Below are 26,013 nucleotides of genomic sequence, written 5' to 3'. Positions count from 1 at the left end.
CTTTTCACATTTCCAACAAAAAAAAAAAAAAATACTTTTCAAGTTTACATTTGGGTGTCAACTTCTAGATCCCACGTGGGTTGAAAACTTGAAAGGCATGGCTCATGCTTACCCTAACATCGAATTTTCTGCTGCTAGCTTTGTCTACAAAAATTAACATCGAATTTTCTGCTAGCTTTGTCAACAAAAATGATCCGCATTTTCTGCAACGTGACCATTACAAAGACATACAAGAGAAATTTGAAAATGACCATTTAAAAAGAGTCAATTAAAAATTCTTGTTATACAGTTTTGAAAAAGATTAATGGAAATAGATTATCTCCAGATCTATTCCTCCTAATCCACCAAATTCGAGAATCAAGGCCGTTGAAATTTGATCCAATGGTTAAAGTTAATATAACTTTTAAAGTGGACCCCTGTTTGTAGCCTTTTGATCAAATTTCAACGGTTCGAATTTCTGAACTTGGTGAATTATGAAGAAGGAATCTGAAGATGATCACTTTCCAAGATTAATTGGAAAAAGTGTCAATCACAAATACTTTTTACACACTTTTGTTACACTCATGGCGACCATGAGGGTATTTTTGTCTTCAAAGAGCTTCATGCAAGCAGCTCCCCATGACCCTTCAGCCAACTTGCATATTATACATAAGAAGGGATGGCAATAGCTCCAAAGCTTCAATATTCAATCTTCATACAAGGGAGAAATGGGCATGGTGGCAGTTGAGCCAATCACAGTCTGCCATGTGGTGGCTTTGCCCTCTCCTGGAAGAGGCCACATCAACCCCATGATGAACCTTTGCAAGCTACTATCTTCAAAAAACCCTCAACTCCTCATCACCTTCGTCGTCACCGAAGAGTGGCACGGGCTGATCGAAATAGACCCAAAACCTGACAACATCCGATTAGCCACCATACCTAACGTCATACCCTCAGAGCACGGTCGCGCGAACCACTTTGCCGCGTTTGTGGAAGCTGTGTGGACCAAGATGGAAGCTCCGGTTGAGCAACTTATGGATGGGCTGGAGCAGCCGGTGACCGCCATAGTTGCTGATACCTTCCTTGTTTGGGCTTTGAGGATCGGGAACAGGAGGAATATTCCGGTGGCTTCGCTTTGGACTCAGTCGCCGACGATGTTCTCATTGTTGCATCACTTTGAGCTGTTCAAAGAAAATGGCCACTTCCCTCTCGATGGCTCAGGTGCGTGTACACTTACCACGTTCATTATTGGAGTATTTTCTAAAGTTACTTTAGAATGTCTTATAATTCAAAATTTTCCGTTATTAAATATTTAATCAGATTTTCTTAATAAAAGATATAATAACTAAGACTGATTACAAAGTCTAGAATATAAATAATTGTAAATATTGCTCTTCTTATTTTGTGTTCATCAAGCATCTGGTCCTCATCTCATTCTTGTAACTATTTTCTATATACGGGAATGCAACCTGGTACCACAAGCTGCCCATGAGTAACAACAACGGTTGAATGAAGTGATTTACTGCGTACATATCTCCAAGAATGAGAATCAAACAATGGGTGTAGTTCTAGAAAAGAGTATGTATGATGTGCTATACATCAGAATATATCATTGATGAATAATCTATGGCACGACGTGTATAGGAGATGCTTATCCACGTCTACGTAAATGAACGGTGTGTATGAGAGAAATAGAGACAGTCAGAGAGAAGTCCCTTGATAAATACCAAGACTATAGTATTTATAGAGACCTTGGGAGTAATTCCCATTCAATCGTGAGACTATCTATCCGTTAGCTCTTGATTATGCCATTTCATTCAAAAGTAGTAGCAACATGTTCAGTCCAATTTCTCAGCTTCCAAGTCGAAGCACACAGGAGAGAATACACAGCCCAGCCCATGGCTAAAGGGGGAAAAGTAGAACCTCAAGGGTTGCCAAACTACTTGTACAAATTTACACAAATACAACATTCCTCTAAACTCTGCAGAATAACCATATGGTGTGTATGAACTTTGAGAATTAAATCAGTACGTTAGTCACCAAACATAACTCAGAAAAGCATGCATATGTTTAAACGCGATCGACTGTGCTAAAACGTACATTATTCTACACGAAACACAGAGGACTACAAAAACATTACAGATTCTCAGGCTAAGAATATTGCAAGAGAAGATATGAAAATGTTTGGACATACAGCTCAACCGAAAACATGAGACTGGTAGTTGCATACCATTAACAACTCCTACGTCCCACACACCGGGCGACGAAAACACATCAAATGAATCACACACAACCACAAAAAGAGGCCCTACACACAAACACGGAATCTTAGAAATATTGGTTATTTACTTTATTTTATTAATGATTCAAAACTTTATTTATTATTATTTTAAATAATAAATATGAAGAGTCATATCAATTAGAGAAGTCATGTCCTTTACCAAAGGTTATATAGAGTTTTATAAATGGGGAACTCCTCAAACGTTAATAGTATATTCAAATACCTTTCTTCTCTCTCTACTACAGTACTCATATATAATTCTTATTATATTTCTACTCATCTTGATCATCAATGGGCAATTGATCACTACTTGACACCTCGTCTACCATAATCGTGCTTATGGATTAGACACTCTGTGAGATTCAAGGGTTGTATTTTGGAGGTGTAGATAGCCGTTATAATCGGCATGTATGGAGGCGTCTACGGCTTTAGGACAGTGACAACACGCCTCTCTTGATATTACAGGCCAGATCATTCTTTACGTTTTCCTTTTTACTACTTTATTTATTGATATATGTGTTTGATGCATTTGGGTATTGTCTAATTGATTGAATTTACATGTGTATTATGATCATAATCATTTATATTATCCTACAACTAAAGCCGTATATTGCATCTCTATTGTTGTGGAAATCCCTATGAATTTATTTATGTTGTTATTTTGGTTGTGGGTTCAATTATCGCAATTTATTAATTTCGTAATTTAATGAAAAGGTGTTTGCATGTATATGCATCGATTATCCATGATACGTATTTCTATAGTGTTTCGTGATTGAGTAAGGTGGGTGATGATTAAAACATATGTTGCCTACATGGCTTGATTATCTCATATTATTGAGATAGTGATAAAACTCAAATGTATCTGAGTCTTCTGAGGCCGTCCTTCCTCTTACTGGGAAGAACAAGCTTTATTTATTTTTATGTTATTTTAATATTTGGGTAAAACGAAAGAAACTTGTATTACATTACATACCATGTCTTTTCATACGAATTTTCTATTCGTTTTATGGGAATATAGTATACATAGAAAATTTTTAAATTAGGGTTCTTACAGGTTGAATATAAGTTCAATATTCTTTGCGCTTTCTTGCTTGTGTAATTGTTTTCTTGGTACCTCCGATGACTTAGCATTGTGGTTTAAAATATTGAGATTAGGGGTTGGCATCTAGAATTATTTGGAAAAAAAAAAAAAAAAATCCTTCTAAGCTCGTTACTTTTCTTGCCTGGAAAATATTCGCACAGGCATCAAATGCCAACAAGAATTATGTAGTCTTGCAGATCTTTCCTAGTATTATAAAATCCATATATTATTTGCTAAATTTCGTTGTGAGTTGATTGAGTTATGATAATTTTAAACAATGGCTTAGAATCTGGAAATTCTGGACGAAAGCATGTTAATTTGGGTTAATTGGGTTTCAGATTCTATGTCGTCAAAAGGGAAAAGTAATGCTCTATGTAGCTATATATATATCATACTAAGAAATAAGTGTAATTGGTTTCCTGTAACCAGTCATTGGAACAATTAATTTTATATATGATTATTCCTACATGCTTCTTGTTCTTGAAACTGCATAACTGTTTGGTAATATTTAATTTGACCGAAAGGGGCCGGTATTATTGTTTGATTGCATCTTTACATGGTACACAACTTGGAAATGCAGTTATATCGCATCTCTTTGATATTAGACACTTGCCTCTGATCATGATTTTCGAAAATTTGCATGGTAGCAGTTAAAAAAAAAAAAAAGTTTAGACACAATCTGTCAAAAATTGTATAAAAGAAATACAGTATGACTTAAACGCTATAAATAAAAATTGTTTTAATTGGGTGGTAAACTAAATCATAGAATATGAATTCATTGAGTTTTCATGGCTCTTTGATTTCGTATGTTAGACACCTTGCTATGTCTTAAAATTCATTCATTGTGTATTATATCATCATCCTCATATATAGTAACCTGCAAACAGATTTGCAGTATGTATTTTCAGAAGTTTTACTTGCACTATTAATTTTTTTTATGTTACTAATATTGTCAATTATTATAAATATGAATGATTATATATTGACTATAGAGAAGTGTAATTTAGGATGGACTGCTGACTTTGTATGCCTTAGTTCTTTCAATGCATTTGATGATAAAATAAAATCATAAGCGTATATAAGAGTCGGTGCCGTGTTACTATGGGATTTGGTCAAAACAATATATTTGTTGATCATCTTGGTTTATACTTTTGAAAAAAAAAAAAAAAAAAAAAATCGTGGGAAAGTATATTTGGGTTTTATTTTTCCATCTCTTAATCACATGTTACAAATTGTGAATTATATGTTGTTTGAGTTTTGCTTTGTTGAGCTTTGGTATCACAGTGAGAATAAAGTCACAAGAACATATTAATATTTTGTCTTCATTGCAAGACATGTAAGTTACTCTTTGAGAACAAACAAATAATATTAAATTTTTCTTCAATATGCGTATAATTACTCTTATTTTTTATATCTTATATATAATGAAATTGATTTGAGATTCTCATGAAATGAATTTTCTGATATGCACCATAATGTGGGGTATGTTTCATTGCTCGTACCAATGTTTATTCTAGTGAAGCTATGAATGATTATGCACCTTAAACAATTTATACGTGAAATTATGACTAAAATGTTTTTAGCTTGCAGTTAGTTATAACATGCAGGTTTAAGAGCACTGACGAGCAAATATATGACCAGAAAACTTATACATGCCTTGTGAAGGCAATCATAATTAACAAAATGACTTGTTAGTCATTAATCTATATGCCCGAGGGAGACTAAATGCAAAATTGTCGAGGGGGATGTGCTTAAACCCGTAAGGGAGTCACCTAAGTAAGAAACCCAACTTCTGTGATTGGAGATCCCATGAAGGAAGTTCAATGTGGTAGAAACAATCCAAATTGCGTGACTCATTATAGCACTCATATTATAATGAAGATATCCATGAGATATTCTTCTGCTCATCCCTAGGACAATAGTGCAATTTTATGTGACGTTAGGAAGGGGTATTAACCCTGAATGAGTTTCAAGGTGGGCAATCTCCCGTAGGATACATGTCACATGCACTCTTGGAGAACTCACCTAAGTGAGAGTAGCTGTGAGGCCACAACTGTGAGGATTGGGCTGTTCTCTAATAACTTTCATGAGAATCAAGATTAAGTGCATGTCCATAAATAGCGCTAACCCGCGCCAAGTTTTTTATCAATACCATATGTGTTACATTTAGTATTCTAGTCAAAAGGAGTCTAGTTCAAGACATAGTTCACTATGATTCCTTCAGATGAAAGTCGTTAACTCTAAGTTAGGTTCCAAAATACACCTACACCCATTGCATGGTATACAAGTTGCTCAAATTTCTTCCATTAGTATCTACATGTTTATGTCTTCTACATTTTTGTGGAGTTTTGAATCTTGTGGGGGATTGTTGGTTATTTACTTTATTTTATTAAAGATTCAAAACTTTATTTATTATTATTTTAAATAATAAATATGAAGAGTCATATTAATTAGACAAGCCATGTCTTTTACCAAAGGTTATATAGAGTTTTATAAACTGAAAATATGATTTTAGCCCTTGAAACTCAAGTTTCTTTATAAAACCCAACATAGTCTTTTTATTTGAATAAAACCCAATGACTAGGCTCCACATAAGTAAATTCATTAATTTTGTTTGCCTTTACACATTTTGCATTTTTCAAATGCCTCAAATACCCCTAATTACAGTTTTGATGTAGACATTTAATTCTATGCAGATTTGAAGGGAGAATTTAATGAAAAGAAATGTATTAATGTTTAAAATCATTGCATTAATATATCAAAACAAATTGTATGTTAAGGCAAAAAAGAACTAATAGTGTTATACTTTCCTTAAGATTTCGTAATTGTTTTTTCAAATTTGCATAAAATTAAACAATTTTAATTTAATCTTATCATATTCTTACCAAATGAAAATTTGAAAGAGCACTATAAAATAATTTACCTATATTTTAAAAATATAGGTAAATTATTTTGGACATGTGTATTAGTAATAAATTTGCCTTGTATATGTAATGATACATGCAAAATAATTTACTCCAGGGTACCCTCTATCGTTTCAACTCAAAAAAAAAAAAAAAATATAATAATAATAATGTTATTTGATTCAAAATAAATGTATCTATATTTTATATAATAATGACACTCCTCGACCCAGAAAGTCCACTTGGACCCTGAATCGAGCTATGCTGGCCGACACCTGGAAGGTGACGAAGCCATAAAATGTGATAGTGTATAAAAAGTGAATAAATTTGAACCTAAAAATTATTAATACCAGAGTGCGCTACGAGTGGGAGCGAACCCATTTCACACGCGATGTCAGAGCATAAGTAAGGTATAGTAGTGTGGGTAAGAATCATACCCTCAGAAATATCCATCAATACTAAGATTCGCCACAGATTCTTGTCGATACAAACTCAGCAGCTAAAACCTGGAGGGCACCAAACAAAAGGTGTGAGTAAGCAATAAAACCAAGCTTCCCAAAGTTAGTACCTCTCTAAAAGTAATGCCCCTAAATGTAAAACCCGTATCGTTTTCCATAAGACAGTACAACATATATACATATATCCAAACCATACTCAGAAATGACCAAAACCACGGTTTGCCATCAACTCCACCATACATTAATAAGTAGGCCAAATGAACTAAATCAATACAAAGTGATATATCAGTCAGAGTCATCTAAAATGACATGTACAACTTATCCATATCTCATCAATCATGGCTAGCATATAAGTCGGAGTCACCTATAGTGACCTGTACGACTTATCCATATCTCATCAATCATGGCTAGCATATAAGTCGGAGTCACCTATAGTGACCTGTACGACTTATCCATATCTCATCAATCCTGGCTAGCCAATAGCTCAATAAGTATACCTGCACACGAGTCGGAACCACCTAAAGTGGTATGTACGACATGACTGGGTGTAAATAAATACGCTCAAGTGCTACGATCACGTGAAGACTGGGCGAATAATCGCGGGTCACCTACGAGTTGAAACCACCTAAAGTGGTCTGTACGACAGGACTGTACACCTACCTTGGATCCAAGGTGCGGGAGGTGAACATCACGTGAAGGACTGCCCTGGCCACGGGCGGGAGCACTAACACCGGGGTGCAGGTTTATGAGTTCTCAATGCATCTCAATATAACATGTGCAACTCATGGCAACCAATACGACAGTATCGAAGTTGCCTAACACATAACTGTAGTCATGCTATAACGTAATCGATTCAACTAGTACCATAAACTCACCTGAACTTACCTGGGTGTCCTGAGTTCACCTTTGCACTTGAAAGCATTCCCAATAATTATATGCAAGTAATATACATATTGATATACCATGATGCAATCTAATACTCAACCATGTCGTAGCATTTTCAATTATAAACAATACGGTGTGAAGTTTACAATCAATAATGACCTACTCCCGAACTACTTATTTTTATGGATAATTATCCATGACAACCCAATTAACACTAATTTAACTAACTAATTCACAAAACTAAAACTTGCCTTTATCAATTTCCTTCGCATTTCTTAATTTCCCAAGCAAGGCTTTTGTCTTAAATATTTTATGGCTGCATCTAACGTCTCGTTAGACTGCTTACGTACCCTAAACAGGGATCAAGCCATTCGTAGTTCATATAGGTACTTCAAGCATTCACAATAATTATATGAAGGTAATATACCTAATCAATTTAAAAGTGTCAATAGAACTCTCAATAATATGTACAATAAAAAGGAAAAGATCCACTCATCTGGAGTCCACGCTATGCTTCTTTAGCGCACGCATCAAGGCGTCCTGAATGATCGGCCCCTGTGGCAAATTATCAAATCACATCTCAGAACTCTTATCCGTAGAATACGTAATTCACATAAAACACAACCTCAATAACATTCTAAAATAGTTTGAGACCCATTGACCACAAGTCAACCGTCGATCAAAGATCGACGGTAGGGTTTACAACCCTGTATAACTTGACCCGAAAGATCCGCATATCAGATTTCCAATCCGCAACTCCCAACGATCCACAATATGTTTCTAGAATAACATATTAAAATTTCATTACGATCCAACGGTCAGATCTCCGCCAATTGCCTAAAACAAGTGGCCGTGAACATTTATTTTACTAACTTACAAATCCAATTCAGGAAGATCCGTAAGTCGGATTCCCGATCCATAAATTCCTATGATCTTTAAATATTACGTATTATAATGTATCCAATTTTGGTGACGATCCAACGGTCGGATCATCGATTCCCATTTTTATCAAGTAACGTATTGTAACGAATTTAGGTTCCAATGATCAACCTACGTCATTCAAATGACAAAACTGAATTCAAGACATTCGATATAGCCTAAAAATAGCATTTGCGGCCCACTGGCCATGCGCCGCCGCGGGTGGCGGTTGGTCGCCCCGACTCGCCGAAAAATCCAATTATTTCAAAAAATTACCAAAATTTACAAAAATAAAGATCTCAGTGAGTAGAGAAAACTTTATACCTGTGGCCAAGGCCAAATTGGCTTGGAAGTACCTCAATTTCACCAAAACCGTGCGGAACCCTAGGTTGTAGGTGTGTTCAATCTGACTCCAAAACAACTCCGTCGTCCAAACCATTGCTTGGGCTTTGTTCTAGGCCTCAAGAGGATGTTATGGGTGGTGGAAATTGAAAGAAATTGCTTCGGGATTGGGTGATTCGAAGCCAAAGCCGACGTTCCCCTTCTTGCGAATTTCTCTATTTTCAAGGCCAAATCTCTCCAAATTTGAGATGGAATGGATAGAGGGAAGGTTATGGAGGAGTTCTCAAGAGGTTTATGAAAGCAATTGGTCGGAAAAATGGGTGAAAATCGTCGAAAATGGAGGTGTTGCCGATCGGGTTGAAAATAGGTTGCGGGTCAAGGGAACCCGACTTCCCCTCCTTCTCCTTCTCCCTCCTTTCCCTCCTGTTCTCTCCTTTGGTTGGTTAGTGTCCTCATCTCTCTTCTCTCATCTTTCCCGATTGGGCAACTCGCCCAATCTCTTTTTTTTTTTTCTTTTTTTTTCCTTTTCTTTCTTTCCTCCATTTCTGATTGGGCTTCACCTTGAATAACCGATTTCTGATTGGGGATTTAATTTAATTAACACTAAACCTTGAATAACCAATTTCGAACGTCCGTAACTATACCGTTATAATCCGGACTCGCAAACGGCTTTCTCTTATACGTTCGTACCAACGAGTACTACGAGGATATGCTAAAAGAATAAGTCCCACATCTCTCAAGTCGATGGTTAACGGAAGTCAAAGTCCTTACCTCTAGGGCAATTTCGTAAATTCACGCTTTTAAAAATAAAATAAAAACGTAAAATTTGGAACGGGTTGTCACAAATAATATAAGTAAATTATTGCACACATATATATTAGCAGTAAAATGTGCCCAATATATATAATAATGCATGAAAATAATTCACCTACCGTCACATCCCGGCCCGGAGCGGATCACTTCCCGGGCCCGCTCCACCACCATAACACGATATTGTCCGCTTTGAGCTTACCATTCCCTCACGGTTTTGTTTTTGGGAACTCACGAGCAACTTCCCAGTGGGTCACCCATCATGGGATTGCTCTAGCCCTCTTCTCGCTTAACTTCGGAGTTCCTACGGAACCCGAAGCCAGTGAGCTCCCAAAAGGCCTCATGCTAGGTAGGGATGAGAATATACATATAAGGATCACTCCCCTGGGCGATGTGAGATGTCACAATCCACCTCCCTTAGGGGCCCGACGTCCTCGTCGGCACACACGCGACCAGGGTTAGGCTCTAATACCAAATTGTCACATCCCGGCCTGGGGCGGATCACTTCCCGGGCCCGCTCCACCACCGTAGCACAATATTGTCCACTTTGGGCTTACCATTCCTTCACGGTTTTGTTTTTGGGAACTCACGAGCAACTTCCCAGTGGGTCACCCATCATGGGATTGCTCTAGCCCCCTTCTCGCTTAACTTCGGAGTTCCTACGGAATCCGAAGCCAGTAAGCTCCCAAAAGGCCTCGTGCTAGGTAAGGAATTGGAATATACATATAAGGATCACTCCCCTGGGCGATGTGGGATGTCACACCTACAAATAAAGAAAAATTGACTAAAAAATAATATATCTACTACTTTTTGTTTATGAATTTCAATTTCTTTTTTTTTATATTACAAACATAGTGTACCTACAATATAATTTACCTATTGTTTAATCTTATAAGAAAATAATGTATCTACTGTTTTATTTATTTATTTGTCGAATATGTACTATTTTATTTTAATGGAGATAATTTGTCTTGGTTTAATTTTTATGAAATAATTTAGGCACTGTTTAACTTTACCAAAATAATGGAACTACTGTTCTAATTTACCTACAAAATAAATGCTATTTGATTCAAAATTAATTGACTTATATTTTACATATAAATATAGATAAATTATTTGACACATCCTGACCCGGATTGTCCACTAGGACTCCGAATCGAGATGTACACCCACCCGGACCAGGATGTGACATTATGTTTAACAAGTATATATGATAACAAACAAAAAATGCCTAATGTATTTAATAATCTAGGTAAAATAATATACCTACAACATAAAAGAATATTAATTGGTTCTTTGTTGTTTTTATAAAACAATATTATTATTTGATGCAAAATAACTAATTGTACAAAAGATTTTTTTTTTCCCAACGAAAAATGTGCCCATAATTGTTTATGAACATGGCTAAATTAATATATATATATATATATATATATATACATACATATATATATATATATTCCTAATATTTATCATACAAGAAGGGTAAAATTTCCATATGGAGTTAATTGCTAATCATAATTGGGGTGAGTAATAATATTTATTGACATAATTAGAGTTTTGTGGCATAAGTTGTAAATATGTTATAATAATTGGTTACATATTTGTCTACATGGTACTCTATTTGAAATTTAGGTTTTATTTGGATGTTTAATATTATGTGAGTTTTTGTTTGAAAAATAGGAGTTTCAAGGGCTTTTTTTTTCTTCTAAAGAACCCTTTTATAAATGGGGAACTCCTCAATCATTAATAATATATTCAAATGTCTTCGTTCTCTCCCTACTACAATACTCATATATAATCCTTATTATCTTCCTATTCATCTTGATCATCAATGGGCAATTGACCACCACTTGGCACCTCATCTACCGTAATTGTGCTTATGGATTAGACACTTTGTGAGATTCAAGGGTTGTGTCTTAGAGTTGTAAATAGTGGTAATAACTGGCACGTAGGGAGGCGTCTACGACTTTAGAACAATGGCAACATGCCTCTCTTGATATCACAGGCCATATCATTCTTTACCCTTTCCTTTTTACTGCTTTATTTATTGATATATGTGTTTGATGCATTTGGGTATTATCTAATTGATTGAATTTACATGTGTATTATGATCATAATCATTTATATTATCCTACAAAAAAACATATGAAATGGACAGATTTGGATGTGAGAAAATGCGTGACAACCAAAAACACCACCTAAAAAAAGAAAACAAGTTGGAAGGGCCTATATACTTCTCAATCTTACTTTTGAGAGGAGGGGGATTTGAAAACCCGGCTTGGGTAAATACTTTTAACCTCGTGAGCCTAGGGTAAGATATCCAATTCTTCTAAGATTATAATTATGTTGTCTAATCTCAAGATATCCTAATTTTACACGAATTAGGGTTTTCTTTACTTGCCAGACAAGTAATATCTTCAATGGGCTTAGAGCTAGTGGAGTCGTCCCAGAAATACCCATCTAGCTGCTCCCATCTCACTTTGAGAGATTTTCGGTCAGTCTAACCATCCTGAGTGCCATGTGTCATGAACGTAGAAAACCATGGTCCCACAAATGCCCCAACTATGCTTCCAAAATGTGCTCCGCTTGAGTATGGATAACACAACGGACCATGAGCGAATCCTTCTAGAATGACCTTTATGGAATGTGAATCGAAATGACCTTCAAATTGCTTGTTGATTTGGAGCTAACCAGGTCCAGCTAGTCCTACTTGTTTGTCTCTAAAAAATTTGATATTCCTGAGTTCTGAACCATATTGTAGACCTCTAGTCAGACTTTCGAATGCTTAACTGAAAAGCTGAATGTAGGGCAGAATGCACCACTTACCTCTAGAATGACTTAGATGCCTTAAGAGATGCTTTTCTAAGTTTATTTCACTCAAGTCTTTAATCACGTTAGAGTAAATTACTTATAAAATTTCTTCCTCTGCTTCTTTTTCGTGTAACTTTAACTCGCCAATCTTGAGTAAATTAGACTCGGAGTTAAGCAACATAGTCAAACACGAATAAGTTTGTTGGTCCGGGCTTTTATTCACCCTTGATAACACTGCCGCAGAAAAATATTAAACTTAATGTTTATAGAGATTTCTAACATTAACATTAATAGTATAGTAATTGAACCATGACACCAGTTCAGCTAAATTTATAATGAATTTTACCATGACCTTATCAATTTAATATGCCTTGGTCTTTAATTTGTCTCTACAATATGGTATGCCTTGGTCTTTAATTTGTCTCAACAATACGGTATAATACACATTAGATTCTTCTTTAGCCTCAGACACTATAATATATTTATTCATATACTTCTTAAGACACTTGTTGTCTAATAAGTGCACAACATAAAATTGGTAACCAGAAATAATTGGATAAAGCCTTTCTCTAATTTATAAAGAAGCTGATGCATTTTCGAGCTTTACACATTCTTACGAAAATTTTGTTTTTGGTTAATTTAGTAATTTTCAACTGTAACATAGCATGATATCATTTACTATATGTATGCTCTTTTTGGATCCACCCGAGGAGAATTTTTGTGTATTGGAAAAGCGGCCAGATACACTAAGTATTATAATATCTGGTTGGATACTTGAGCAAAAAAATACCAACTTCTAATATTATGACATTTCATGTACCAGACCGTGTTTCCGGTACAATAAAAAATCTTTCATAAGTTTATAACAAGTATTCTTGGTGCAATTTTATGTTTTTGTCAAAAGAAGAAGCAATTTTTCTTGCTTGATATACAATATAATAATGTTGTACAATGTAAAATTTTATAATCAATGTAATGTGAAAATTACAGAGCATGGAGATAAGATAATAGAATACATTCCTGGAGTCAGCACCACATGCATTGCAGATCTACCCGCAAAGTTTTTTGTAGACGATCCAAAAGCCCTCCAGAAGCCCCTTGAAGCAGTTTCTCAGGTAGTAGAAGCACAATATCTTTTGTTCAGTTCAGTCTATGAGCTTGATCCGCAAGCCTTTGAAGCCTTGAAAGCCAAGTTTGCTTTCCCTATCTACCCTATTGGCCCAAGCATACCTCACTTTGAACTTTCAAAAACACTTACCACTAATCAAAACGACATCGATTATCTGCATTGGCTAGATTCTCAACCCAAAAAGTCTGTTTTGTACATCTCCATGGGAAGTTTCCTCTCAGTTTCGAAATCCCAAATGGATGAAATTGTTGCTGGGGTGAAAAGTAGTGGTGTTAGGGCTTTTTGGGTGGCTCGTGGAGATACTTGTGAGTTGAGAGATTGTGTTGGTGATTTGGGTTTGGTGGTGCCTTGGTGTGACCAATTGAGGGTTTTGTGTCACGATTCGATTGGCGGGTTTTGGTCACATTGTGGCTGGAATTCAACTTTGGAAGCTGTTTATGCTGGTCGGCCAGAATTCAACTTTGGAAGCTGTTTATGCTGGTCTTCCAATTCTTACTTTCCCTATTATTTGGGATCAAATTCCTAACGGTAAGCAGATTGTGGAAGATTGGAGGATTGGATACCGGGTGAAGAAGAAGGCAGGGGTCGAACTTGTTGTGAGTAGTGAGGAAATTGCAGATCTTGTGAAGAAGTTCATGGATGTGGAAAGCGAGGAGGGGAAGGATTTGAGGGAAAGAGTTAAACAACTACAAGAGGTTTGTCGAGGTGCAATTGCTAATGGTGGCTCATCCGATACCAACCTTGATGCTTTTCTTAAGGATATTTCACAAGGACATAATTAATTGCCATTAAGCTGATGAATGTGGTAGCTGTTACACATGCTTGCTTGCGTTTCAAAACAATTGTTATATACAAAATTATAACTGGAGGTATCAATAAGAGTGAGGAGTTTATTTTCTTTTTGCAGTTTGGTTGTGATATATGTAATAAGAAATATCTTGGGTGAATGTCTATAGAGAGTTGAATTTCTTTGCTAACGCTATTATAAACTGAAGATATTCTATTCATGTTATTCATATTTAGAATAAGTGTTTAGCCACTGCTATTAGAAACGCTTTCTTATTTGCTTGTACTCAAAACAGATGTATTAAAGGTTTTACTCTTGAATGTTTTATTTCCTATAAAAAAAATGCATCGAAAAAACAATAAATTTGTACAAATACATGTAACACAAACTAGGTTTGTACATGTCGTGGAAGTGAAATTAATCCACGAACAAATAAATTCTATTATTTGGTTAAAAATTGAAATCACATTTTATCCCTAGTGGATTTTTCAATTAAATATAGTGATAGAATACCCTAAATATAACCACGTGAGCAAACTATTCCTTTCAAATGAGTGCTTATTCTTCATTCATGACTTTAATCCTTTTTAAATCCTCATTAGAAAAGTATAATTTGATGACATTTTTTAATTTGATAAGAAAATCTAGAATCTTAAAGGCAATCCTTCGGAGAATGAAGCTAGAGGATGAAAGAAAGGGTTAAACATCTTTACTTTAGAAACGTTGAGGAGTGCCTGTATAAATTGAACATTTAGTATACCCAAAACTTAACTACGTGAGCGAACTATTCCTTTCAAATTGTACCACATGTATTTAATTTTTGTTATACATGAAATAGTTTTCTACGCTGCTTGTGTTTCTAGTAGTACTAAATTTTCACTTCAGATAAATGGCCAATACCCCAATCGTGGGTGCTGCCCAAGTCCGTATGGAGTGTCATAGGCTACAATACCTTTTAGTTCTAATACAAAAAAGTGCTCATTCGTCATTCATGGCTTGAATCTTTTTTTAATCTTAAAAAAATGCATAGTAATTTGATGAAATATTTTAATATGATAAGAACAGAACTATTTGATGAAACATTTTAATATGATAAGAATATAACTTTTTTTTCTTTTTAATACAACGATATATTTTACATTAAGAGAATGAAGAGTTGGGCTAAGTCACACAATAAGTGACTTAATTTGGTATCGAATTTATCATCCACGAGATTCGAACCTAAGACCTCTGACTTACAAGTAAAGAGGAATATCACTAGACCGTAATACTGAGTAGCGATAAGAGTAGAACTTAAAGGCTACTGTTTTGAGAAGGAAGCAGGAAGACTATCAAAAGAGTTAAAAAACTTACTTTGGAGACATTGAGGAGCGCCGAGCGTAAATTGGACATATAGTAACGAATTCTAAAAGACGCTAGGCGCTAGTTGGGCAGCGAGAAGGGGCCTAGCGCCTAGGTGGCTAGGCGGGACCTAGGCAAATTTATGTTAATTTAATATAAAATTTAAATTTATTATATAAATAATATGCTTTTTTAAATAATATATATGTCAAGTTAGGGTTTTTAATATAAATGGTCTTATAAGGAAAAGGAATAATAAAACAATACAAAAATATGTAAAAAACCAAAAATGATGATTGATTTGGATGAGAAAAGAAACAAAAGAACCTTGATCCAAAAAAAAGAAGAAATAAAAGAACGTGGAACGAAACAAGGATGGAGGGACCATAAAGGCCTAATTCGTCCATTTAAATTGAAAAAAAAATGATGGTTCCCACCAGTCATCTTCTTCCTTGTGACTCTGTAACACAATTTTTCCAGACTCGAAATTTTTCTTGGTTCCAGCGTTTTTAGATACGGCCGACTAAACTTCGCCCAGCCCCGTCCAGCCCCGTACAGACCTACATAGCTTTGCCTAGACCCGCTTAATCCCGCCCAATGTCCGTCTAATACTTTCTTCGATTTTACTTCCGATTACGACTTAATCGCAGCTGTTAGTCTCCGCCCAACACCAAAGCAGCCGCCTAGGCTTATTTTTATAACGCTCAAATGGAGTGACATGATCATTCTAATTAAAAACCATCAAAACCCTCTTCAAATAACTAGTGAAAAATGAGTGCACAAACTTAAAAAAGAAAAAAAGATTTAGAATTTGGTTGAAGTTTTATTAAAAGAAAATGTTATTGATACACCTATGTTTACCTATCATGTATCTTTGTTAATCTTTTGTTATTGATTTTTTTTTCAATTCATTCAATCTTACGGTCTTTGAGAGAGTAAATAGTAAAATATAGGCCTCGTTTGGCAGTTCGGACTGTACTGACTATTTCTGTCGGATAAGATAAATAGCCACCGGATAGTACTGACTAAATTAGTCGGGTGTTTGGTGCAGTATCGGACTAGTGACCGTATTATTTATACTGTGTTTGGTATTATACTAGATAGGAGGAATTAAACTTTAAAAAAAAAATTTTTAAAAAAGTGAAATCATTTTTTTGTTCCCAGATCTCTCCGCACTCCCCAAACACCCTCCCTCTCTCTCCCTTCTTCTTCCTCGATTGCAGAAGAATCCCAAATAATTGTTCCCCAGCTCTCTCCGCCACACCCCCCAAACTCCCTCCCTTTCTCTCCCATATTCTTCTTCCCCGACTAAATAATCCGGGCGTTTTGGTTGGTTTTATTAAGCGGGTGTATACCGTGTTATCCTATCCGATCGGTTAAATTAATCCGGCGCTTATTTAGTACGAGTGAACGCCAAACACCCGAGTCCGTATAACTAATCCTATCCGATCCTTTATCCGATCTGCCAAACAGGGCCATAGTGTCTGAATAACATTATCCTTATTAAAATATAAATTCTACCTAATTTCCCCAAAAAAAATTCGGTTAAAAGCATTTATAAAAGGTGGTGTCGTGGTGAGCACCACCTCAGGACAAATGGACGCCACCTCCAAAGTCTGCCATGTGGTGGCGATGCCGTATCCCGGCAGAGGCCACGTCAACCCCATGATCAACCTCTGCAAATTACTAGCCGCAAAGAAAACCGACATTCTAATCACCGTCGTCGTCACCGAAGAGTGGCTTGGATTCATAGGACCCGACCCGAAACCCGATAACATCCGCTTCAGCACCATCCCCAACGTCCTTCCGTCCGAGCTAGTCCGCGGGGCTAACTATCCCGCTTTCTACGACGCCGTAATGACAAAGATGGGAGCTCCGTTTGAACGATTACTCGATCAAATTCAGCCTCCAGTGGCCACCATTATAGCCGACATCGAGCTTCTTTGGGCGGTTCCCGCCGGCCGCCGGAGAGATATTCCGGTGGCTTCTCTTTCGACTCCATCGGCATCGTTTTTTCATCTCCTCTTCCGGAATAGGGAGCTGAATTTGTTAGGTATGTTTGTTTTCTGTTTAGGTTGAATATGGCTGGTTAAAATTACACTTTTGAGAGTGGACACAAGATGAATGATAAAATGCCTCACAGACGAGAAACAACTTTGATGCTCAACTTTTTAAGCTAATTTCGCACTTTTATATGAAATTTTTTAATTTCATGATAATATGATCGCGTTTTAAGTTCATATATTGTTCATATACGAGAAATTTAAACTCCCAAGAACTTTCAAGCGACGAGAATGACACTACTTATATAAGAAATTTTAAACTTGAAATGCATGATAATATGACTTATTTTTAAGTTAATTGGAGCAATCGTCTTTGATCTTTGGTCTAATTAGAGCTTAGATTTCTGAACAAAAAATGCGTGAGTATTTGTCTATGAATTTGTAATTGGAGCTTTGCTCTCTGAACTAAAAATTCGTGAGTAATCGTAGTTGAATTTGTTATGATTTCGAGCAATTATACTTTTGGCTAACTCTGTTAGAACTCTCATCTATTTTTCTTTTTCTCTTTAAACCCTTTGTTTTGGATGAAAGTTCTAATGGAGTTAATCAAAAAGGAGCATTGCTATGCATTATAACAAGTTTAGAGACATTAACTCACGAATTTTTAGTTCAAGATCAATACTCACTTTATTGCATGATAAATTAGAATATATAACAATATAAGTGCATGTTAAGTGAAAGAGTAATGCTAGGTGGATTAACATTTTAGACCAAATTTGTAAATTATGTATCACTAAGTGAAAATGAGCACGTAATTGAACACGTAAGTGATAATCCAATCATCAACAATCACGTCATATAATTTATAAAATTTAATTTAAATAATTGGCCTACCTATCATTTTCCTGAGTGAAATCCTGTCTCATTGTCGTATAGGTTAACATATAGGTTATATTATATTATTTATGAGTGCTTAATGGAGTCTTAAAATATTGCCAAGTTTCTCTTCTTAAAGCCATAAGCCATAAGCCATAAGCTCATTCTCTTTATCAAAGTATCATAGTATCAAAGTAGAACATCTAATGGATCACTTCAACGTTGACTCAACTACCGTCGGCCATGTGGCGGCGATGCCGTTCCCCGGCCGAGGCCACATCAACCCCATGATGAACCTCTGCAAGTTACTAGCTTTCAAAAACCCTCAACTTCTTGTCACCTTCATCATCACCGAAGAGTGGCTGAGCTTCGTCGGCTCCGACCCAAAACCCGACAACATCCGATTCTCCACCATCCCAAACATCATCCCCGCCGAGCGGCTAAAAGCCACCGACTTCCCTGGCTTCTACGAAGCTGTCATGACCAAGATGGAAGCTCCCTTCGAGCTCCTCCTCAGCCAGCTCGACCCGCCGGCCACAGCCGTCGTTGCTGATATAGAGGTCCGGTGGGGAGTCGGGGTTGGGATTCAGAGGAATATTCCGGTGGCCTTGCTCTGGACTATGCCAGCCACCTTCTTGTCAATGCTGCACCGTTTCAATATTTTCTCACAAAACAAGGACATCCCACTTGAATGTTTTGGTAAGTAAATATTTTGCATATATATGTATATAACACAAATTGAAATTAATATGGAAATTGGATTCTGTTTATATGTGATAGATTCTGGAGACCAAATTCCAGGGATTTCTTCATCTGATTTAGCAGACCTTGGAGAAGTGTTTCGAAGAACCGACCCGAAAGTCATGAAGCTTGCTCTGGAATGCATTTCGTGGGTTCCAAAAGCTCAGTGTCTTCTGTTCACTTCATTTCACGAGCTCGAACCCGAAACCTGCCACTCTTTACGGGCGGAATTCCCATTCCCTGTGTACCCAGTTGGTCCTGCCATACCTTACTTGGAGCTTGGAAAGAATTCCTGTGTGTCAGTTGGTGACAATGGCATTGACTATATGAAATGGCTTGATTCCCAACCAAAAGCCTCTGTCTTGTACATCTCATTGGGGAGTTTTCTTTCTGTTTCAAACATGCAGATGGATGAAATCGCAGCCGGGCTGAAGCGTAGCGGGGTTCGGTTCTTGTGGGTTGCGCGGGGGGAGGCGGCTCGATTGAGTGAGAGCTGCAGTGGTAGTGATGGTATGGGGTTGGTGGTGCCATGGTGTGAGCAACTGAAAGTGTTGTGCCATTCTTCTGTGGGTGGTTTTTGGTCACATTGTGGATGGAATTCGACTTTAGAAGCTGTTTTTGCCGGTGTCCCAATGCTTACTTTTCCTCTTTTTCTCGACCAAATTCCGAACAGCAGGCAAATAGTTGACGGGTGGAAGATTGGCAGGAGGGTTAAATCAGAGGTACATGATGAAAGGTTGATGACAAGGGAAGAGGTTGCTGAGCTTGTGAAGAGATTTATGGACCCTGAAAGCAGTGATGGGATTAAAATGAGGAGAAAAGCGAAAGAGCTCGGAGATTTGTGTCACCGAGCAATTGCGAAAGGCGGTTCATCTGATACAAATCTTGATGATTTTATCAGGGATCTTGGCAAAGCTACCTGCAATCTTCAAATGGAGACACAAGTTCCTCATCCATGATCCATTTAACACGGTAGTGCGTGGTATATATCTACTTGGGCTTGGACGTTCCGTATGCAAATTAGCCTTGTATCTTGTATGTAAAATAGTGTAGAATCTAAATAAGTTTCCTTCCAATGTGTGCTCTTAATTCCTTTTCTATCAAATAAAACTCAATTTTTTGTTGATGTTTCTTATGGAAGTGTTTAAAACTTGTAGTCACTTGTTCAGTGACAGATTTATAATTCTAACTTCGAGAGTTCAGTGTAAAGATCCTCCTTTTTTTAACAAAGATAGCACACAACGTGCAGATTTTTGTTAGTTTTTTTTTTTCTTTTTCACATGGTGGAGCACTTGGTGTGCCTATCGTTCTTCGTTGAGGCATGCTACGTGGATGTTGAGATCTGCCAAGTGTTGTCAACACTCTATGCGGAGTGATGCATCTTGTCGAGAGATGTCAATGAGTCTTGTAGAGTGGTATCGAGATATGCCAAACATGCATTTCATTAAATGGTTTACACAAAAAAATTTCATACTAAGACATCTAAAGAGTCCATAGAGGACCTTCACTAGCATTTTTCCGACCTTAAGAGTGTCCAGAACCATTGGTTTCTACGTGGATCTGCCCATGCACTTGTTCACTTTAAGTGTTCATACCTGACTCAGTATTTACTGTGTGAATATGAATCACATGTTTAATAGACGATATATTCAATTGAAATTTTCTAAGATTTTAAGAGAGTTTGAAAAGTTTCGCAGTATAACCTCTACACTATCTAACAAAGAAAAAAAAATGAACTTGACATGCTATAGATAATTGAACAAAGAAGTTTTTTAACGTTCTAAGTAATATTAGGAAGGATAGTATACTATTTCTCATTCTTATTGAAGAGCTCATTCTTATTAAAGAGGAAAGTTCTCCTTCCTCATTAATGCAACATCTTTCGTAATATGAACATCATAATTGAAAGTGTTTATTCTCTTTATCATAATTTAATAAAATAATTAATATAAAATTATTTAATTATTCATACAAAACAAAGAAATTAACGATTTATCGAGAAAATACTTAAAATCGCCTTTGTTCCATCACAAGCGATTCGCTTAAGATCATCTTGGCATTGAAGGATTCTTCCATTAATACGTCTCCAATTGGCCGTATTATTGAAGATTCCAAAGACCTGGCTCAGAGGATCGCTGCGACTTCTTATACACATGTCAATCGTCAAGCCAATGGTGTTGCCATCGTCTAGCCCGCTATTGTTAGACAAATAAGGAATATGGTTGGAGTCCTTGTGTAATTGTATATAATATTATTATTGGAAGAATAAGCCGTCCTACAGCCGTCCTACCTTGTCCTACCTACACACTAGCCGTCCTATAGCCGTCAAGCCGTCCTACAGCCGTCCTACCTTGTCCTACCTACACACTAGGATGGCTACCTTGTCCTCTACAGCCGTCCTACCTACACACTAGGACGGCTACCTTGTCTTACCTACACATTTGTATCATGTATATATATCCTTGTAATCTTGTAGAGAATGATAATGAAAAAATAAGCATTCTCTTCCATAAACATTCTCTTCCATTTGCATTCTCTTCCATTTTTCCACATTCATGTATCAATAACAAATATAATTTTTAGCCTACATACCTTTTTCTACGGTTATGCCTATGGAGCTGTTAGTCCTTGTCTTTGGTTAGATGTACCTCCCGACTTTGTAGCCGATGTGATATTGGAGGATGTTCATTAATTGTAATGGAGGTGACCTTTGTGTTTGCCTTTTGCACTAGAGAAATATTAAAGGAACTTCCTAAAAAATGAAACTCTTCATGTACTCTCTATCATCTTACAGTTTGACGTTAATTCTCATGCTAACATTATAAAATATTATACAAAAAGCATTAAGTGTTATGAAAAGTCTCACTTTAGAGAAAATCCTTAGCATTTTTCTTTGTACTATCTTTGCTATCAATGCAAGCTTTCATTAAAAAGAGAGTATTTTGATCAAATCAAGCAAGCCAAGCCAACAACGAAAACTTAATTTCAGATATAATTGCCTTCTTTCTCCTCTGTATGTATCCACCTCTATAACCACTTATAAGTTATAACTACAGAGTTACGTCGTCTTCTTCTTAAACCCGGACATGATCTCCAACAGAGACCAGAGATCCCCTGTCTGCCACGTGGTGGCCATGCCGTATCCCGGTCGGGGCCACATCAACCCGATGATGACCCTCTGCAAGCTACTGACTTCACAAAAGATTGACATCCTCATCACCTTCGTCGTCACGGAGGAGTGGTTCGGTTTCATCGGATCCGAAGTCACCCAGGACAACATCCGACTCGCCACGATTCCCAACGTTGTCCCGTCGGAGCTGGTCCGCGCCGCCGACATGTACTGCTTCATCGAAGCGATCATGACCAAGATGGAGGCCCCATTCGAGCGGCTCATGGATCGCCTCGAGCCTCCGCCGAGCCTGATCGTGGCCGACACTTTCCTGCCTTGGGCAGTCCCTGTCGGGAACCGGAGGAGTATTCCGGCGGCGTCGTTTTGGCCGATGCCGGCGTCCTTTTTCTCCGTCTTCCAACATTTTCATCTTTTAGCAGAAAACGGGCACTTCCCGGTTGACTTGTTAGGTTGGTGCCTTTGTCACTATATTTTTTATGAACGTGTCTTTGTCACTTAGACTTCTATTTTGGACGACATATTTGATTGTTCTGAAGAATGTTTCATACTTTTGTTTTTTCCTTTCGATGTTTGCTTTTTTTTTTTTTTTTTTTTTGTTGGGAGTTTTAATGAAATTTGCGGTACTATTCACTTGAACGAAAAATCATATTTTCATATTAAAAAGTCAATCCTGATTCTATTCATTTTACCCTTTATTTTGTCATTATCGTTAAAACTCAAAGTTTTCAAACTCTTTTCATTAGTTTTCTTTTTTTTGTTTCTTCCTTTCGTTTTTGGATGATGATTTTAGTTAGCATACAGCCTTACTAGTATATATGTTATTTGTACACTTAATTTTATTCTTCATACACCTTTCTTAATTTTCGATTGTCAGATGAAATGAATTAAAGAAGATCAATGATTAAATTAACAATGAGTGTGGAGGTAAAAAGAAATGTGCGAATAGTACTATAGTTTGTGTAATATATATAAATTGTAGGTATATATACAGCTAGAAGGTCGAAAGCCTGAATATCTGGCGATATATGAAAGGAGAAATACAACTAGACTCAGTTGTAAGTTAACAAACATTTTTTAGTCCCGTGCACACTTATGGGTACATATTAATTACATGGGATGGGAGTGTGAAAACGCTACATTTTAATTGCAAATGGTTCATTCCATTAAGTCATGTGGCCGATACTCCTCTCAATTTAGGCTTGCGTGAATAAAATAAAAGATTTCTAGATAGTCTCCCTTAATTTTGGGGTCGTATCTCAATTGATGTTAACAACGTCCTTATGGTTTAAACTTGTTAATTTCATTCCACATCAAACCTAACAATCTAATTTTGTCCATTGCTAAGTTTTATCAGTGTGTGCCTCTAGTAAAAAGGTGAAACATTCATTTTAAGCATGTTTTAAGATATAAATTAACAAGTTTATACGGCTTAAAATGATCTTTTCATCTTTGCACATGATGTCCACATGGGTTAAATTGCTCAAAATTAGGATAGAAAGTTCGATTTGGTTTAGATCGAGCATGCTTAACCACAAATTAAGTTCAGTTTGTACTAAGAATCTTTTTCACCACAGGGGTCACAATTTTGTGCCCTCCATTTCGTTATTTAAATTTTATGCTATCCTGTGTGTTTATAGAGAGGGGCAATGAACGTGTGGATTACATCCCAGGAGTTTCTTCGACACGACTGGCAGACCTGCCTCATTTCATTAGTGGAATCTCCCCAAACATTCTCCACCACATCCATGAAGATTTCTCATGGGTGCCTAAAGCACAATATCTCTTATTCCCCTCCATCTATGAGCTTGAACCCCAAGTCATCGACGTTTTAAGATCAATATTCTCACTACCCATTTACACAATTGGTCCATTAATACCCTACATCAAATCTAATTATCACCCGAGTGCTGGCATCGACTATCTACAATGGCTAGATTCTCAACCTTGCAGCTCTGTTCTGTACATCTCCATGGGAAGTTTTCTTTCATTTTCAGGTGCCCAAATGGATGAGATTGCAGGCGGTTTGCGCTTGAGTAGGGTTCGGTTCATATGGGTGGCCCGTGGGGAAACGGACAGGTTAAAAGATGCTTGTGGCGACATGGGTTTGGTAGTGCCCTGGTGTGAACAATTCAGGGTTTTGTGCCATTCTAGTGTTGGTGGGTTTTTGACACATTGTGGTTGGAACTCAGTTAGGGAAGGTGTTTTTGCTGGTGTCCCGTTTCTGACCTTTCCATTACGTATGGATCAAGGCATGGTTAGTAAGATGATTGTGGAGGATTGGAAAGTTGGGTGGAGGTTGAGGAAGGCTGAGGACAAAATGGACCATTTGGTAACAAGCGAGGAGATTGCTGGGCTGGCGCAGAAGTTCATGGACTTGGAGGACGATGAAGGGAGAGAAATGAGAAGAAGGGCCAGAAAACTTAAACAGATATGTCATGGTGCTATTGAAGAAGGCGGGTCATCTCAAACGAACATCAATGCCTTCGTTGGAGACATTTTTCAAGGCCATGCATAAGCATTGAGCACACTGAATCTTGTTGTTGCTGGCTCTCAAAAGACGGTGCAAAGCTTGTAGTGATTTGTCTTGTGCGTCAATGAAAATACAAAGTGTCGGTGCAAGGGGTTGTACTTCAAGTGCATTCTCAGCTATGTGGAATGTTTGCATCTAGTTTTGCCAACCGACTCCACTCAGTGAGATAAGACTTTGTTGTTGTTGTTGTTGTTGTTTGTATCTGGTTTTGCACTTGTGGTTTTATTTAAGGGGCTGCTATCGGCACTCTAAAATACTTAATTGTGTTTCATATGAGGGTGTTTCCAGTTTGGTTGGGACCCTAGTTTGTACCAAACCTTGGATCAATTTGGTTCCCGATTATATTAATTGATTGGGATCAAATTCATTTGAGGAGTAATAAAAATTGGAATTCGGGAACTTTCCGAACTCCAATTTTCTTGAGAATTATGTTCTTATTATGTTTCATATGAGGGTGTTTCCTGTTTCACTTTGAATGGGTCTGGCACAACCAAACTGCATAAAAAGCGTTAGGCATGGCGGCTGCAAGCTTTAAAATCCCTGGAGGACTTATTTTTGAGTTCTAGCTTCCATATATGGATACAGTCAAGAAGTAAGAGAAGATTGCACACTGCAATTTGGTTTTATCACATCACATGTGAGAGTGCCATCTTCTCAGTGTCGCTACCACAACTTCTGATGACAGTAGTGTTGAATTGAGCCAACGTGCAGCAAGAGAACATTTTTCTTAAGATATTAGTGAGTGTCAACTAATAGATTTACGTATATGACAGTAACACATCCTCGTGTTGTATGTCTAACATTTCGTTTTAAGATTTCCTGTTTATTGTGTAACTTTGCTACTTAAAACAACAATTTGGCATTGTTAACGGATCAGGGAAATATACGTGTGAGCTGTTGAATATTTCAAGAATATATATATTTATATATATAGATATATGATTTGGTGCTGCATTGTGCATCGTGTGTGTGTGTATGATAAAGGGTGCTGCAGTGTGCAGCAAA

The 26,013-nt window shown here is 36.9% G+C and overlaps 3 protein-coding genes across 3 annotated transcripts; all 3 read left to right on the top strand.

Moving 5' to 3' along the window:
- The first annotated feature begins 670 nt into the window (after positions 1-670).
- On the top strand, positions 671-14,506 carry LOC137743544 (UDP-glycosyltransferase 87A1-like). The gene is made up of 3 exons (XM_088679082.1): positions 671-1,200; positions 13,462-14,014; positions 14,052-14,506. Exons 1-3 carry the CDS (start codon positions 708-710, stop codon positions 14,380-14,382), a joined length of 1,377 nt encoding a protein of 458 aa, XP_088535208.1. The 5' UTR covers positions 671-707; the 3' UTR covers positions 14,383-14,506.
- A 2,772-nt stretch (positions 14,507-17,278) lies between these two features.
- LOC137743585 (UDP-glycosyltransferase 87A1-like) lies at positions 17,279-20,453 on the top strand. The gene is made up of 3 exons (XM_068483508.2): positions 17,279-17,781; positions 18,806-19,306; positions 19,388-20,453. Exons 1-3 carry the CDS (start codon positions 17,325-17,327, stop codon positions 20,305-20,307), a joined length of 1,878 nt encoding a protein of 625 aa, XP_068339609.2. The 5' UTR covers positions 17,279-17,324; the 3' UTR covers positions 20,308-20,453.
- Positions 20,454-22,320: 1,867 nt separating this feature from the next.
- On the top strand, positions 22,321-25,394 carry LOC137741647 (UDP-glycosyltransferase 87A1-like). The gene is made up of 2 exons (XM_088679491.1): positions 22,321-22,927; positions 24,116-25,394. Exons 1-2 carry the CDS (start codon positions 22,435-22,437, stop codon positions 24,991-24,993), a joined length of 1,371 nt encoding a protein of 456 aa, XP_088535617.1. The 5' UTR covers positions 22,321-22,434; the 3' UTR covers positions 24,994-25,394.
- Positions 25,395-26,013: the final 619 nt, after the last annotated feature.

Source organism: Pyrus communis, chromosome 11 (genome assembly GCF_041283825.1).
Source record: "Pyrus communis isolate YQ-2024b chromosome 11, ASM4128382v1, whole genome shotgun sequence".
NCBI lineage: Eukaryota > Viridiplantae > Streptophyta > Magnoliopsida > Rosales > Rosaceae > Pyrus > Pyrus communis.
The sequence above is the reverse complement of the archived record's forward strand: the minus strand, read 5'-3'. Positions and strand labels throughout refer to the sequence as shown.